Source organism: Littorina saxatilis, linkage group LG10 (genome assembly GCF_037325665.1).
Source record: "Littorina saxatilis isolate snail1 linkage group LG10, US_GU_Lsax_2.0, whole genome shotgun sequence".
Lineage (NCBI taxonomy): Eukaryota > Metazoa > Mollusca > Gastropoda > Littorinimorpha > Littorinidae > Littorina > Littorina saxatilis.
In genome coordinates this window covers 27,033,973-27,047,053 of record NC_090254.1, presented here as the reverse complement: position 1 = coordinate 27,047,053, position 13,081 = coordinate 27,033,973, and the positions used below count along the sequence as shown (strand labels likewise).

At 50.2% G+C, this 13,081-nt stretch overlaps 1 protein-coding gene across 1 annotated transcript; it reads right to left on the bottom strand.

Annotated features, from left to right (window-relative positions):
- Window positions 1-9,025: 9,025 nt before the first annotated feature.
- On the bottom strand, window positions 9,026-10,985 carry LOC138977827 (uncharacterized). The gene is made up of 2 exons (XM_070350435.1): window positions 10,542-10,985; window positions 9,026-10,363 (listed from the first exon to the last, which is right to left on the bottom strand). Exons 1-2 carry the CDS (start codon window positions 10,983-10,985, stop codon window positions 9,026-9,028), a joined length of 1,782 nt encoding a protein of 593 aa, XP_070206536.1.
- Window positions 10,986-13,081: the final 2,096 nt, after the last annotated feature.

Sequence of the window (13,081 nt, the reverse complement as noted above, 5' to 3'; positions counted from 1 at the left end):
TTCTGATAACGTTCGTAAAAGGCTACAGATGTAAATACTTTGATGTAAAGAATAATCCTACAAAGTTTCAATCACATCCGATGAACTTTGTCAAAGATATAAAATGTCTAATTTTTCCTTTGACGCTGACCTGTGACCTTGAAAAAGGTCAAAGGTCAACGAAATCATCGTTAAAGTGTAGAGGTCATTGGAGGTCACGACTAAACAAAATATGAGCCCGATCGCTTTGATAGTTTCCGAGAAAAGTCCAACGTTAAGGTGGTGTCTACGGCCGGCCGGCCGGCCGGACAGACTAACACTGACCGATTACATAGAGTCACTTTTTCTCAAGTGACTCAAAAACCACCCCAATATTTTGTTAAAAAAACATTTTAGGTAACAAAAAAAGGGTTGCATTGTCTTTTCAGAAAAAAAGCGTAAGAGGAGGAATACACATTTTGCAGCTTTCACCTTGAACTAAAGGTAAATTCGAAAATTTTTAAGTAAATTTTCATTTGATTAATATACTTACCCGAATCACATAAAAGCATTGACGCAGTCTGAATTGCTAAGGTCTGAAAAGGCTACCCGTCTTAAACAATTTTAAAGGGAAGCAACCCAACCACCAAAAGGAAAACATAGCAATGGTAATGACCATATACCCAGGGAGTTACCTCCCGTACCGGGGTATGTGACGTCACCTCCACTGCTACACCACATGGAATCCTCATTACGGCTTTAAAGAAACTAAAAAACCATAAGCGGGGTTGGCGGGAGGGAATACACTATGTGATTCGGGTAAGTATATTAATCAAATGAAAATTTACTTAAAAATTTTCGATTAAATTACATATTCTTACTCCGAATCACATAAAAGCAGATAGCTTCAACAAGGCGGTGGGAATGAAAACCAAACACACTCTTAAAACCTTGCCAAAAAAAACCTGGTCTGCTGCCAAAAGGTCAGGGAAGGGCCCAGTGAGAAAGAAAATCTAACTCACTCTAAACCCTAGCCAGGAACTGGCCCACTGCCAAAAAGGCAGGAAAGGACCTGAGAACCATCTTGATTGACAGCCGAGATGTCTCTCAGGCAAAAAGTTGCGAAAGACAACATCAGAGAGCCAGAAATCTGTGCCCAGCACTTCTTCCTATCTGCTGGACCAAACGATCCAGAAAGAGACCCCAGCCTTGGATTAACCCTAGCCGAGTAGGGGGAAAGACAAGCTGCCCCCCCCCCCCCTTTCTATTGGAAGGAAATGCCGCCCTAGAAACGATCCGTGCGTAAGGATGTCCGCTCAGAACAGTGAAGGACAAACCTCACGGAGACCGTCAGACAATCATGCCAAAGTATGCAACCTTGGGATGGAGTGAAGCCCGAAAGGACTGTGAGATAAAGGTCAGCTCCAGAAAAGAGTGACCGATATCGAACCAAGAAAGAGAGAGAGACACCTGCGTACAAGGTACCAGAGCCCACCTCGACAGGAAAATCCCCAAAAAGAGACGTTCGCCGGTAATCCTCTACCAGTCAATGCGAAAGCAGAGAGAGAGGTAATACGAGGAAGTAGATCGCGTCTGACTAACTCTCAGTGAAAGACTGAGAGTCAGACGCAGAGATCAACGGGCAAACGTCGTAGTCATAGTTGCCTGTGGTAGAAGGGTGACTGTAAAAGGAAACCCGACCCAAGGGAAGTCGTCCTGATTCACCTCGTGCTAGGACGAGGAAGAAGCGGAAGAGCCCAATCCGAAGTCACAGGAACCGAAAATGCCATAGTCGCCCACGCTAGACAGGAGGCTATAGCACAGGCTAAGGCTGAACGCCATGAAGCCCGAAGGACAACCATGTACCAAAGTACCAACAGTACACATGTAAACGTAAGAAACGTAAGTTTCGGCTGTCAAATCAAATGCTGGGCTAAAGGCCCACAGCAAAGAAAAACCGGAACATTAGCTAACCCTCTGCCCAATAGGAGAGGAGTAGCCAAAACCTGAGAGAGGTGTTAAGCCACAAAGAATGACTCCTCAAACATACATTGCCAAAGACAATGCCCCCTCCGGAAAATCTGAATGTTACTTCCGAGGCCAACTCAAGCGCAGCTCAAGTTTGGACGAAACACCAGAACGAGTCTGATCGCTAGAGAAAGACAGAGTCAGACTCGGCGAAAGACAAACCAGGACCAAGTCCAGAAGCTTGTGGCAAAAAGTGAGAAAAAATGAGGAAGCCTGAAGCCAGGAGACCCCACTCACACGGAAATCGTCCTATCTCATCTCCGGCTTAAGATGAGAATAAAGGAAGAAAGTCGAAGTCCGAAGCCACAAGAAAAGGGAAAGCAACCACCATCACCGCAAACAGATGGAATGGCTGTTGCACCGGCCGAGGCTAAAAAACCTGGATGCCCGAAGGCCAGCCGTTGTTCCAAAACTCAGACGTACCTATGAAGCGTCTGTGAAAGAAACAACCTCTCCGGTAAAACCGGAAGTGCCACTGTAGCAGCCCGTGGCTGAACTACTGTCACACTAACTGGGGACTGAAGCAGTCTACCCGAAGAACAGCGTTAGCTCCGACCAGAAGAGACCTCAGCGGGTGCTCGAGCTGATGGGCTTAGATCACTGTTAAAAGATCGGACTGACGCATAAGCAAATATGCACGCATAAGATCGATGGGAGTCGCCCGACCTCACCACTCCCACAAACTATTGGCTGTGTACAGAGACCATCCAATGAAAATTGCAAGGAGGAGGCCCCACCGCCCTCCCAAAGTGGAGGGCGGAGGAGGGGGGGTGTGATCGGGGGCACTTCCTTGTGGGGAGAGGCTTGCTGCTAGGGCTGCCCTTCTCCCTGCCCGAAAGTGATCTATTTCTCGACAATCGAGAATCAGGCAGAGACTGCCTATTGGCCGCCGGCTTAAATAGTCCAGAGGCCTGAGCATGCTTCCTCTGAGGAGGCTAGCTCTGTTTCGACCCTTGTAGAGAGAAGTCAGAGATCTGCTGACCTCTATTCGACTGAATCTACCTTTCTTTTCTGGTATAAACACCAAAGTTCAAAAAGTAGGTCCCTCTACCCCGAGCAAAGCCCGAGTGTCTCTCCAAGGCTGCTCAGAGAACTGAGAATGCGAGAGAAACAAGTCCCTCCGACACCTGACTGTAAAGTGAGGTGAAGGGAGGACAGGTCCTTTTTTGCTCTTTGTTCACCCTAACAGGGCTGACTAAAAGAGTGGAGATGTCATCAGGGTCCTGATACACGCTAAGTGTGAAAGGTTCAGTGACTCCGGGAAAGAGCGCGAGAGCGCTCTGACGATCATCTCCGACAAGGCAAATTCCAAAAACTGACGTCCAAAATCCTCTAAATTCCTGCATTACCAGTAAAGGTGTATGCGGAAGAGCAAAGACGCCAGCAAGTTCCGACCCAGCTTCGGAAAAGAGAACTTCTTATAACAAGAAGAAACCAAAACCGAAGCCTGTGTAGCCGAAGACAGCCAAGGCTGAGCGTGTTCCGGAACTGACCCGTGAATAACGAGTAGCAGAACCGGAACTCGTGGATACCACTTCAGGTAGGAGGTTGACTAGCCAAAAACCTGCGAAAGGTGGTACCCACATTGAAGGAGACTATTGACCCGGAAGTAGGAAAAAACTCCTCCTTCGCGGAACGGAAGTCCGACATCGCTGAATGCAACCAAAGAGGAAGCCGATGTACTTCCATAAAATATCTGGAAGTAACCTCCGTCGAGACCTCGAGAGAAGCCAAGAGCTTCGACGGAAATCCAGGACATGTCTGATCGTTGGCTAAAGACTGTATAACAGAATAGCCAAGAGAACTGACACGGCCTAAGTCACAGTTGCCAGTGGAACACTGCTGAACGGGATGACCGGAAAACCGGAAACCCGTCCACCCGGAAACCGTCCTGTCTCAACCCCTCCCGTAAGAGGGTAAGAAAAAGAGGAGGTAACATCCGAAGCCACCAGGCATAAACGGTAGACGCAACACCCAACCAGTGAAGAGACTACTTGTCACGGCCGAGGCTGAAAGCCTGAATGCCCGTAGGCCAGCCGCTGTTCCTCACTCACTGACATCCCAAAAGGAAGTGTTAGTAAGAAGAACAATGAATCCGGCAAAGCCAGAAACGCAACAGACAAAACCGCACAATGCAGAGGCAAAGATTGCGTGGACTGAGGCCGGAGGTCCGAACGCCCGTAGGCCAGACAACGGTCAACTCCAGGAAAGAACACACAGTGTAATTACAAAGGAGGACCTATGGTTCCGGTAAACCGGAAGCGCAACGCCAGCGGCTACCGCCCTTGCACTGAAAACGCCACTGCCCGCAACGGGACAAAGGAGAGATCAAAACAGTGCCGCCGGCGTTGAAAGGGGTGTCGACCCAACACCAGGGTGGTGAAAAGAAGACTGCCCTAACAGCCCATAGGGCGGATGCTGATCCTCGCTCACCAACAATCCGTGAAGGAGAGTCGGTAAGAGGAAAAGCAAATCAGGACTGAGCCGGAAACACACCCGACGTAAACGCACCTTGATGCAGAAACGCAAGGCATGAAGACTGGGGCCGGAAGCCCTGTTGCCCTGAGGCCAGTCCACGGTCAACTCCCACCATCACCTCTAAGTGTGAGTGTGCAGGAGGACCTTCGTTTCCGGGAAAACCCGGAAACGCGACTTCCGAAGGAAACCGCCTTTGCTCAGAGTCTACCGCACACGCATTGTGTACTGGACGAAACTGAACAGAAAACGCAACGAACGAAACCGCACCATGATGCGGAAACGAAGGTTGCAATGACTGGGGCCGGAAGCCCTGATGCCCGGAGGCCAGTCCACGGTCAACTCCGGCCACCACCTATGAGTGTGAGCGTACAGGAGGACCTTCGTTTCCGGGAAAACCCGGAAACGCGACTTCCGAAGGAAACCGCCTTTGCTCAGAGTCTACCGCACACGCATTGTGTACTGGACGAAACTGAACAGGAAACACAACAAACGAAACCGCACCATGATGCGGAAACGAAGGTTGCGATGACTGGGGCCGGAAGCCCTGTTGCCCTGAGGCCAGTCCACGGTCAACTCCCACCATCACCGCTGAGTGTGAGTGTGCAGGAGGACCTTCGTTTCCGGGAAAACCCGGAAACGCGACTTCCGAAGGAAACCGCCTTTGCTCAGAGACTGCCGCACACGCATTGCGTTTGGCCGAAACTGAACAGGAAAAAGGGAGTGACCCTTGCCAAGTGAGCTCCGTCCCAGCAGGGACCGTCCGGTGGCTTCACTAGAGCCAGTGGACAAGCTCGCATACCTTGTAAGCTTCCAGAGGAAGCAGAAGTAGCAGAAGTTCCGTCATCACCGGATGTCGTCGCAACCGAAAAGGAACCGGAAGCGAACGAGCGAGAAACGCTCACCGCCGGCGGATGTACGAGGCTTGGAGTAGGTGTACCACGCTTCAATTCCCGCACACTAAATTGCATATCTCTGGAACAAGAAAGCTCAACAGAGAAGTAACAAGAGACGCTTGCCCGTCTTGACGAAACGGACGAGCAAGCCGCAAGTAGAAGAATGACCCCCGACAACGAACGTGCGTCAGGGGAAGAAAAGGTAACAGACATGATAGTGTTAATCTCTTTGTCCGAAAGGACCACTAACACGGGAGGTATAGGAACCGCAGAAGACGATTAAGGCTTAACTTTGCCCTTGACGTCGCCCTTGCCCCGTTTACTACCGTTATCTGCCATGCCGGCCGAAAATACAAATGGCGGCCAACAACAACAACAAGCTACTGACGAAAATTCGCAAGTCCAAAAGGACGGAAAATTATCAATAACAAGTCAAATATTCTTACTAAAAGCAAGACAAAATGGAAAGAGCTCACCAACTACACGGTAGAAGACAAGCAGACGGGTAGGTGGACGGTGGGAGTAAAAACTCCAACAAACCACACAGAGCCTTCAAAAGACGACCTCTCCTCCAGAGCTGAAAAGTCGTAATGAGGATTCCATGTGGTGTAGCAGTGGAGGTGACGTCACATACCCCGGTACGGGAGGTAACTCCCTGGGTATATGGTCATTACCATTGCTATGTTTTCCTTTTGGTGGTTGGGTTGCTTCCCTTTAAAATTGTTTAAGACGGGTAGCCTTTTCAGACCTTAGCAATTCAGACTGCGTCAATGCTTTTATGTGATTCGGAGTAAGAATATGTAATTTAATTAGAAAGATAAGACAAAACCCATTGACCACCAAACCTCGGTGTTGACACCACACTTTTTACAGGGCAGACAGGCTGTTGAAATTTGGTATGACTGTGTCCAAGGGTAGGGAAAGCCCCATCCGAATGCCCGGTCAGGTCTGAGCTGGATTGTTGACTGTGCTCTATTACATGTTGTGGGAGACATCCTGTTTAGGACATTGCAGTAGAACAGGCACCTGGAGCATTCAGGCTTAATGGCAATGCATCCTCTGTGTGTATGTGTGTGTGTGTGACTGAGTCAGGGATTTTACAAGGTGATCATAACAGTATTCCACATATGGAACATTTCAAGTTATTTGTTGTATGCATCTAATGATCTTTGTTTTCATCACACCAGCACATACACGATAGACAACTCTTAATTAGTGAGTAATACACATACCATACGAAGGCTTTACTTTATTTTTTGTTGCATACTCAACACAAGAATTTAAGTTGGGAAAAAAATAACCAAATGTAGTGCACAAATTCATGAAAAATACAATAAATCCATGCAACTCACACATACATGCAGTTACACACACAGGTTAGAGAGAGAGAGAGAGAGAGAGAGAGAGAGAGAGAGAGAGAGAGAGACGGACAGGCAGACAGAGAGAGCTGACAAGCTGAAACTGAAAGTCTCTTAGCTCTGAATTCACATGACTTGAAAAAAAATGACAATTTAAAATGGAAGTAAGGCACAAGTTTAGCTACAATGCCAGCATCAGAGGATGTATTATAATTATCCTAATATTCAACATATCTACATGTATCACAATACAAATGTTATTGCCACAAATTCTAATGGTGCCTGCGCACTTCCTGTGCAATCCACTTCTTAATATTGTCAGCCCAACTTTGTTTCTCTGGAAAAATTATGCAAACTAAGAATATGTATGCAGATATTAAGCCTTCAAACCTCCTAGCTCACAATTAAGCCTTCACAGAATGTTACTTCTGTATTCGAAGACAAAAAAGAAAATCATACCTTTGATTATTCAAGTTCTAATCTGCAGTTCACAATCAATCTTAGGGCGGGGATGTAGCTCAGTCGGCAGCGCGCTGGATTTGTATCCAGTTGGCCGCTGTCAGCGTGAGTTCGTCCCCACGTTCGGCGAGAGATTTATTTCTCAGAGTCAACTTTGTGTGCAGACTCTCCTCGGTGTCCAAACACCCCCGTGTGTACACGCAAGCACAAGACCAAGTGCGCACGAAAAAGATCCTGTAATCCATGTCAGAGTTCGGTGGGTTATAGAAACACAAAAATACCCAGCATGCTTCCTCCGAAAGCGGCGTATGGCTGCCTAAATGGCGGGGTAAAAACGGTCATACACGTAAAAGCCATGGGAATTTCAGCCCATGAACGAACAAACAAACAAACAATCAAAAATTTTAGTAATAAATTTTCATTTGATTAATATACTTACCCAACTCACATATAGCAATTAACTCTAGTTCAGTGCTGGTAACGCTGTACGCGTCCCCTTGGTAACAAGGAAGGCGCCTCTAAAAAAAAGAGTGACATGAGACCCGTAAGGGTGTCTAAGCCAGCCCGGAAACGAGACTGCCTTCCGTATGCGCGCGCATACACCGCCATTTGCAATTCAATCTAAAGCGAAGCCCAACTCACACCTTTTTTTAGACCCAAACACCCACCACAGCGGGGAGGCGGGAGGGAATAAACGATGTGAGTTGGGTAAGTATATTAATCAAATGAAAATTTATTACTAAAATTTTTGATTAAATTACATATCTTACCCAACTCACATATAGCAGATTGCTACTATAGGTGGCGGGTACTCACCACGTTAAGAATGTAGAACCTGCCCTGCAGCCACCAAGGACGGCAAAGCTGAACTGCCGTCCTGACGACTTGAGGCTACATCCCTCAGGTAAAAGTGAATGAAAATGTCTTCCGACCGCCAGTACGCAGCCGCAAGAACTTCAGAGAGGCGTCCAGAACGAAGCACCGCTAAGGAAGACGCCCAAGCTCTCGCTTCATGTGTCCGGGACGAAGTAAGAGGTAACACGGCTCTGACATCGCCAGACTGGCTTTGCCACCAAATGTAAGCCTGCCTAATGGTGCTTGAAACCCATTTAGTCAGAGTGATCTTCGAAATATCCTTCCCTCTCACCGTGTTGAGTGAGATGAACAACAACTTTTGAGTTTTTGAGCGAATCGGTAGAGTCCTAGCCAGGTAGCTGCTGAGGGCCCTTACCGGACAATTACAAACATCAGGATCCCCCGGAGCCAGAACGCTGCTCAAGGGGGGAACACGAATACAAGGAGATAACTGACCAGGTTTTTGGTTTTTAGCTAAAAAATCCGGACGAAATTTCAAAGTAAAAGATCCATCTTTCTCTAAGGCAATATCTTTTGCCAAACCCGAGAGAGCGTGCACTTCGCTGCCGCGCCTAGCAGTCGCGAGCAAAACAAGAAATAAAGTTTTCTTCGTAAGGTTAGCCAAACTGGCTAAATGAAGAGGTTCAAAATCATCCGAAGCCAAAAAACGAAGAACTAAAAACAGGTCCCACGCCGGGAGCTGTACCTTTGACCGAGCTAAATCAAGAGAGGCGCCCTTGATTACACTCGCTATCACGCCGCTTAAAGTGATTCTATGGCCAAGCTGTCTAAGCGTAGAGGAAATAGCTGACCTTCTTACGCGCAAAGAGGAAGGAGAACCGCCCTGTTCCGCCAACCAGGATAAATGATTAGCTACGTGCATCGATCTCGGAGCCAGAGGATCGACGCCGTTCTCCAAACACCATTTGGACCAGGAAGACCAATGCGAAGCATATACAGACTTGGTCGAATCCCTGTGTGCCTGCTGAACCAATTTTAAAGTCGAAGCTGTGGCACCCGCCCGGAGCAGAGAGCCTCGGACAGAATCCATCCGTGTAGCTGCAAGGCCTGAGGATTCTGGTGCGGAATGCCCGACCTGGGCTGCAACAGATCGCCCTTTCGAACCCCGAGAGGAATGGGCGGACGAACCGCCATGCGAACCAGATCGGGATACCAATGCTGGCTGGGCCAAAGAGGGGCCACCAACACCAACGCCGGCCCTTCTAGTTCTGCTTTTCTTATCACCTTGCCGAGAAGGCAAAACGGTGGGAACGCATAAGCCTGCAGATTTGTCCAGTCCATCTCCAGAGCATTGACCCCCCAAGCTTGAGGGTCGGGAAACGGAGACACGAAAAGAGGGAGACGAGTCGAGTATCTCGTCGCAAACAAGTCGATGGGAGGCTTGCTTACTTGCGCCCAAAGGCGCTCCAGAGCCTGGTGGGAGAGAGTCCACTCCGAGTGTAAGATCTTGTTCCCTCTGCTGAGAGCATCGGCCAAGACATTGAGAGTGCCTTTCAGATAGACCGCTGACAGGAGAATGTTGTGCAAACTGCACCATGTCAGCAAGCGACACGCGCTGTCCGAGAGGACCTGAGAGCGAGTGCCCCCTTGACGGTTTAAGTAAGCCGCCACAGTCATGTTGTCGGTGTGAACCTTGACATGACTGTCTTCCAACAGAGGAAGAAACGCCCGAAGGCCCAGCGCTACTGCCTCTAGCTCCAGAACGTTTATGTGCCAAGAGGCCTGACTGACGTTCCACACACCGGACGCTGTCTGATCTGCAAGATGAGCCCCCCAGCCCGACAGGGAGGCGTCCGTGAACAGATTGTTCTGAGGAGGCGGAGGAACAATTGGAACGCCCTGCGACACCCAGGGGAGAAGCCAAACACTTGTGGTCCGGCTGAACCAAGACCCCAATTCGATCTGAGCATTCCAATCTTGCGAAGTTTGGTCCCATAGCGCCTGCAGAGCTGCCTGAAACGGCCGTTTGTGTACTCTGCCTAGAGGAACAAGAGGCGCCATGGACTCCATCTGACCCAACAGAGAGTACAACTCCCGGGCCGTGGACAGATTCTCTCCGTAAAGAGAGCGGATAGAAGCCTGCAACTTGTCCACTCTCTTTTGCGACGGGCGAACCGACCAATCCAGAGTATTGAACTGCATCCCCAGATACGAGAAATCCTGTGACGGATCCAACTCCGACTTCACCCGATTGACCGTGAAACCGAGCTGAAATGCCAGACTGAGCACTCTCTGTGTGTGCCTGCTGCAAAGAACCTGGTCCTGGTGCAAAATCAGCCAGTCGTCCAAGTAGGCTCTCAGGCGCACCCCCTCCTGCCTCACAAGGGCACAGAGTTGACGAATGACCATTGTAAAAATCCAGGGGGCGAGCGAAAGCCCGAAAGGGAGCGCTCGAAACTGGAAAATTTTCTCCCCCCAACGGAACCGAAGCCATTTCTTGTCTGACGGGTGCATGAGCACATGAAAATAAGCGTCGGTCAGATCCACAGACGTGACCCAGTCTCCTGGCCGCAAAGCCTCTCTCACTGAGGCCGGAGTCTCCATGGTGAATTTCACCACACGCAGGAACTTGTTCAAAGTTGACAAGTCTAGGACAGGTCTCCATGTCCCCGAAGCCTTGGGGACCACAAACAACCTCCCGTAAAAACCCGGAGACCCCTGATCGAGCACCTCCTCGATAGCCCCTTTCAACAGAAGGGATGCCACTTCCCCCTGTACGGCTGCCTTGGCCTCCGGGTCTCTCGGGAACCGAAAAGGCGGCGGAATTCTGGACAGAGGAGCCTTTCCCTCCGCCCAAAGAAGACGAAATCCCGAACGAATAATCCCCACGATCCACTCGCTGGACACCAAATGTGTCCAGGTAGCGATGGCCCTGGAGGGGCCGCCCGCCACCACAAAGGTGGGGGCCAACGGGATCAAAAGCTCGGGAAGACATCATTGGGGGTTGGGCTTACGCCCCGACCCCCGAGAACCACCAAATGAACCCCTCTTCTGATAAGGGGCACCACGCCCCCTGCCTCGTGAAGAGGAGCCCTGACTCTGCGCCTTGCCTCCCCCAAAGGAAGGAGTCTGCGTCTTGCCCTGAGTCTGCGTCTTGCCCTGAGTCTGTGGCTTGCTCTGCGACTTAGAAAAACCCTGATGCGCGATACGAGCAATAGCCAAGTCCCTAGCGTCATGAGTCTCTTTTTCCAGCGCGTCAAACGAAGCCCGGCCCAAAAGAGACCCTTCCGTAAACGGAGAAAGTCTGAGAGTCTCTATCGTACCTTTATCCCTGATCTTGGAGCCAGCGAGAAAGGCCGCTCTGCGGGAGAGAACCGCATGTATGTAAAGCCTGGCTGACAAATGCATTTGTTCCTGCGTGACTTTGCCCAAAGTAGCCAAAAGAGTCGTCACATCCTCTGCCGAGGCATCAAAGCGGAATTCAAAAGGTTCCAGAGAGGTAGCAATAGACCGAGACAATGATCGCTGAAGCGATTCTGAAACCGAGGCTAGTTCCAGGAGAGACCTCCCTGTTTCTTCCAGAGACAACAGGGAAGCTTCTGAATAGGGGACCGATCTGTCTTTGCTATACCCATCCTCTCTCAAGGAGGCCAGCTCCGGAGTCACCGGCAGCACGGCCTTAGGCAAGGAAAAAGACTCCACCAAGCTGATAGGCCGAGAAGCAAGTTTGAAGTTCCGAACAGCAGAACCAGGAACCTGCCGCCCTGCTTGAGCCAGGTACGGCAAAGCCGAATCAGGGGCAACCCCATGCTGTGACAACAGCGGCACCATAGCGGACTGGGACAGCGTCTGATAGCGCGAAGTCGCCAAGACCGTAGCCATCTCAAACGCCACCGCAGGAGACTCACGGAAACGGAGCGAACACCTAGCGTCCTTAGCACTCCGAAAGTCTCCCAGCGCAGACGGTGGAGGTACCAACTGAGAGTTGCACTCCACCACTGCTTCCTCAAAATACTTAGATGCCGTAGTAGCAGCCAGGGCCACAGCCGAAGACAGCTTACGCGGCAAATTGAATCCAACGCCCTCCGCCTGACCGGAAGCGTCGTCATCAAAACAGTCGTCTTGCACCTCTGCGCAATCCTGAAGCTGATCCCCGTACTGACTACCATCGTCCAGCAGAGAACCAGCTTTACTGTCTACCCCCCGCCCAGAGGGCGGGGTCGGAAGCCACACACACTCGCCCCCGTCCCCAGACTGAGCAGAGTGCAGTGGAACTTCCTTACGTGTACCAGGGCTCTTACTCCCCACTGAAAGGCCGCCAAAGCGGGTTGAGTCAGCCGAGAGATAAGAACTTTCGCCCGGCCGCCATGCGCCTGAGGCTACTCGCTCCTGACCACGTGCCGAGTTTTGGCCGGAGAACCCGGTTACTAACTCAGCAGACATACCTTGTGAACGAGAAGGAACGCCGGAATGCGAACCCAAAAGCGGACAAGGCACAATCTCATCATCCTGAGAGGCATGCACCTCCGCTCTCGTGACTGTAGTGGCAGGAGACGCACGAACGCTGGCAAGCGAAGAGACGCCGGCCACACCCGAGGGAAGAGAGCGAAGCTCCGCTCTCGTCGAAGTAATCTCGGCCGCTAAAGTAGACACCTGTGAACTAAGAGATAACAACAAAGCAGCAACATCAGCAGATGCCAACCCCGGCACCTCAGGGGGAGAATCCCCCTTAGCAGGTTTATTCACGTGCGCGGTCTTGTCAACCGGCTTCGCCGACAAAATGGCCGCTGTCTTGTCTACCGGCTTAGCGGGCAAATCAACAAACACATCAAAAGATTTTTTTGCAAGAGTATCTTCACCAGAAACGGATTGTTTAGTCTTCCTAGAAGATTCTTTAGAAGAAGTGGGCGCAGCAGCTACCTTTTTAGGCGTACACCTCTTCTTAGCATTGTCGGCCATGACACAACAAAGACTCACGAAAAAATTTTGCAGAAAAGAAAAAATTTTCTCAAGTCCAAAATGCGGCCAACAACGCTGCCAAAATCAAGAAAAAACAAGAACGATCTCACCTCAACAGTAGTAGAGAAGTCC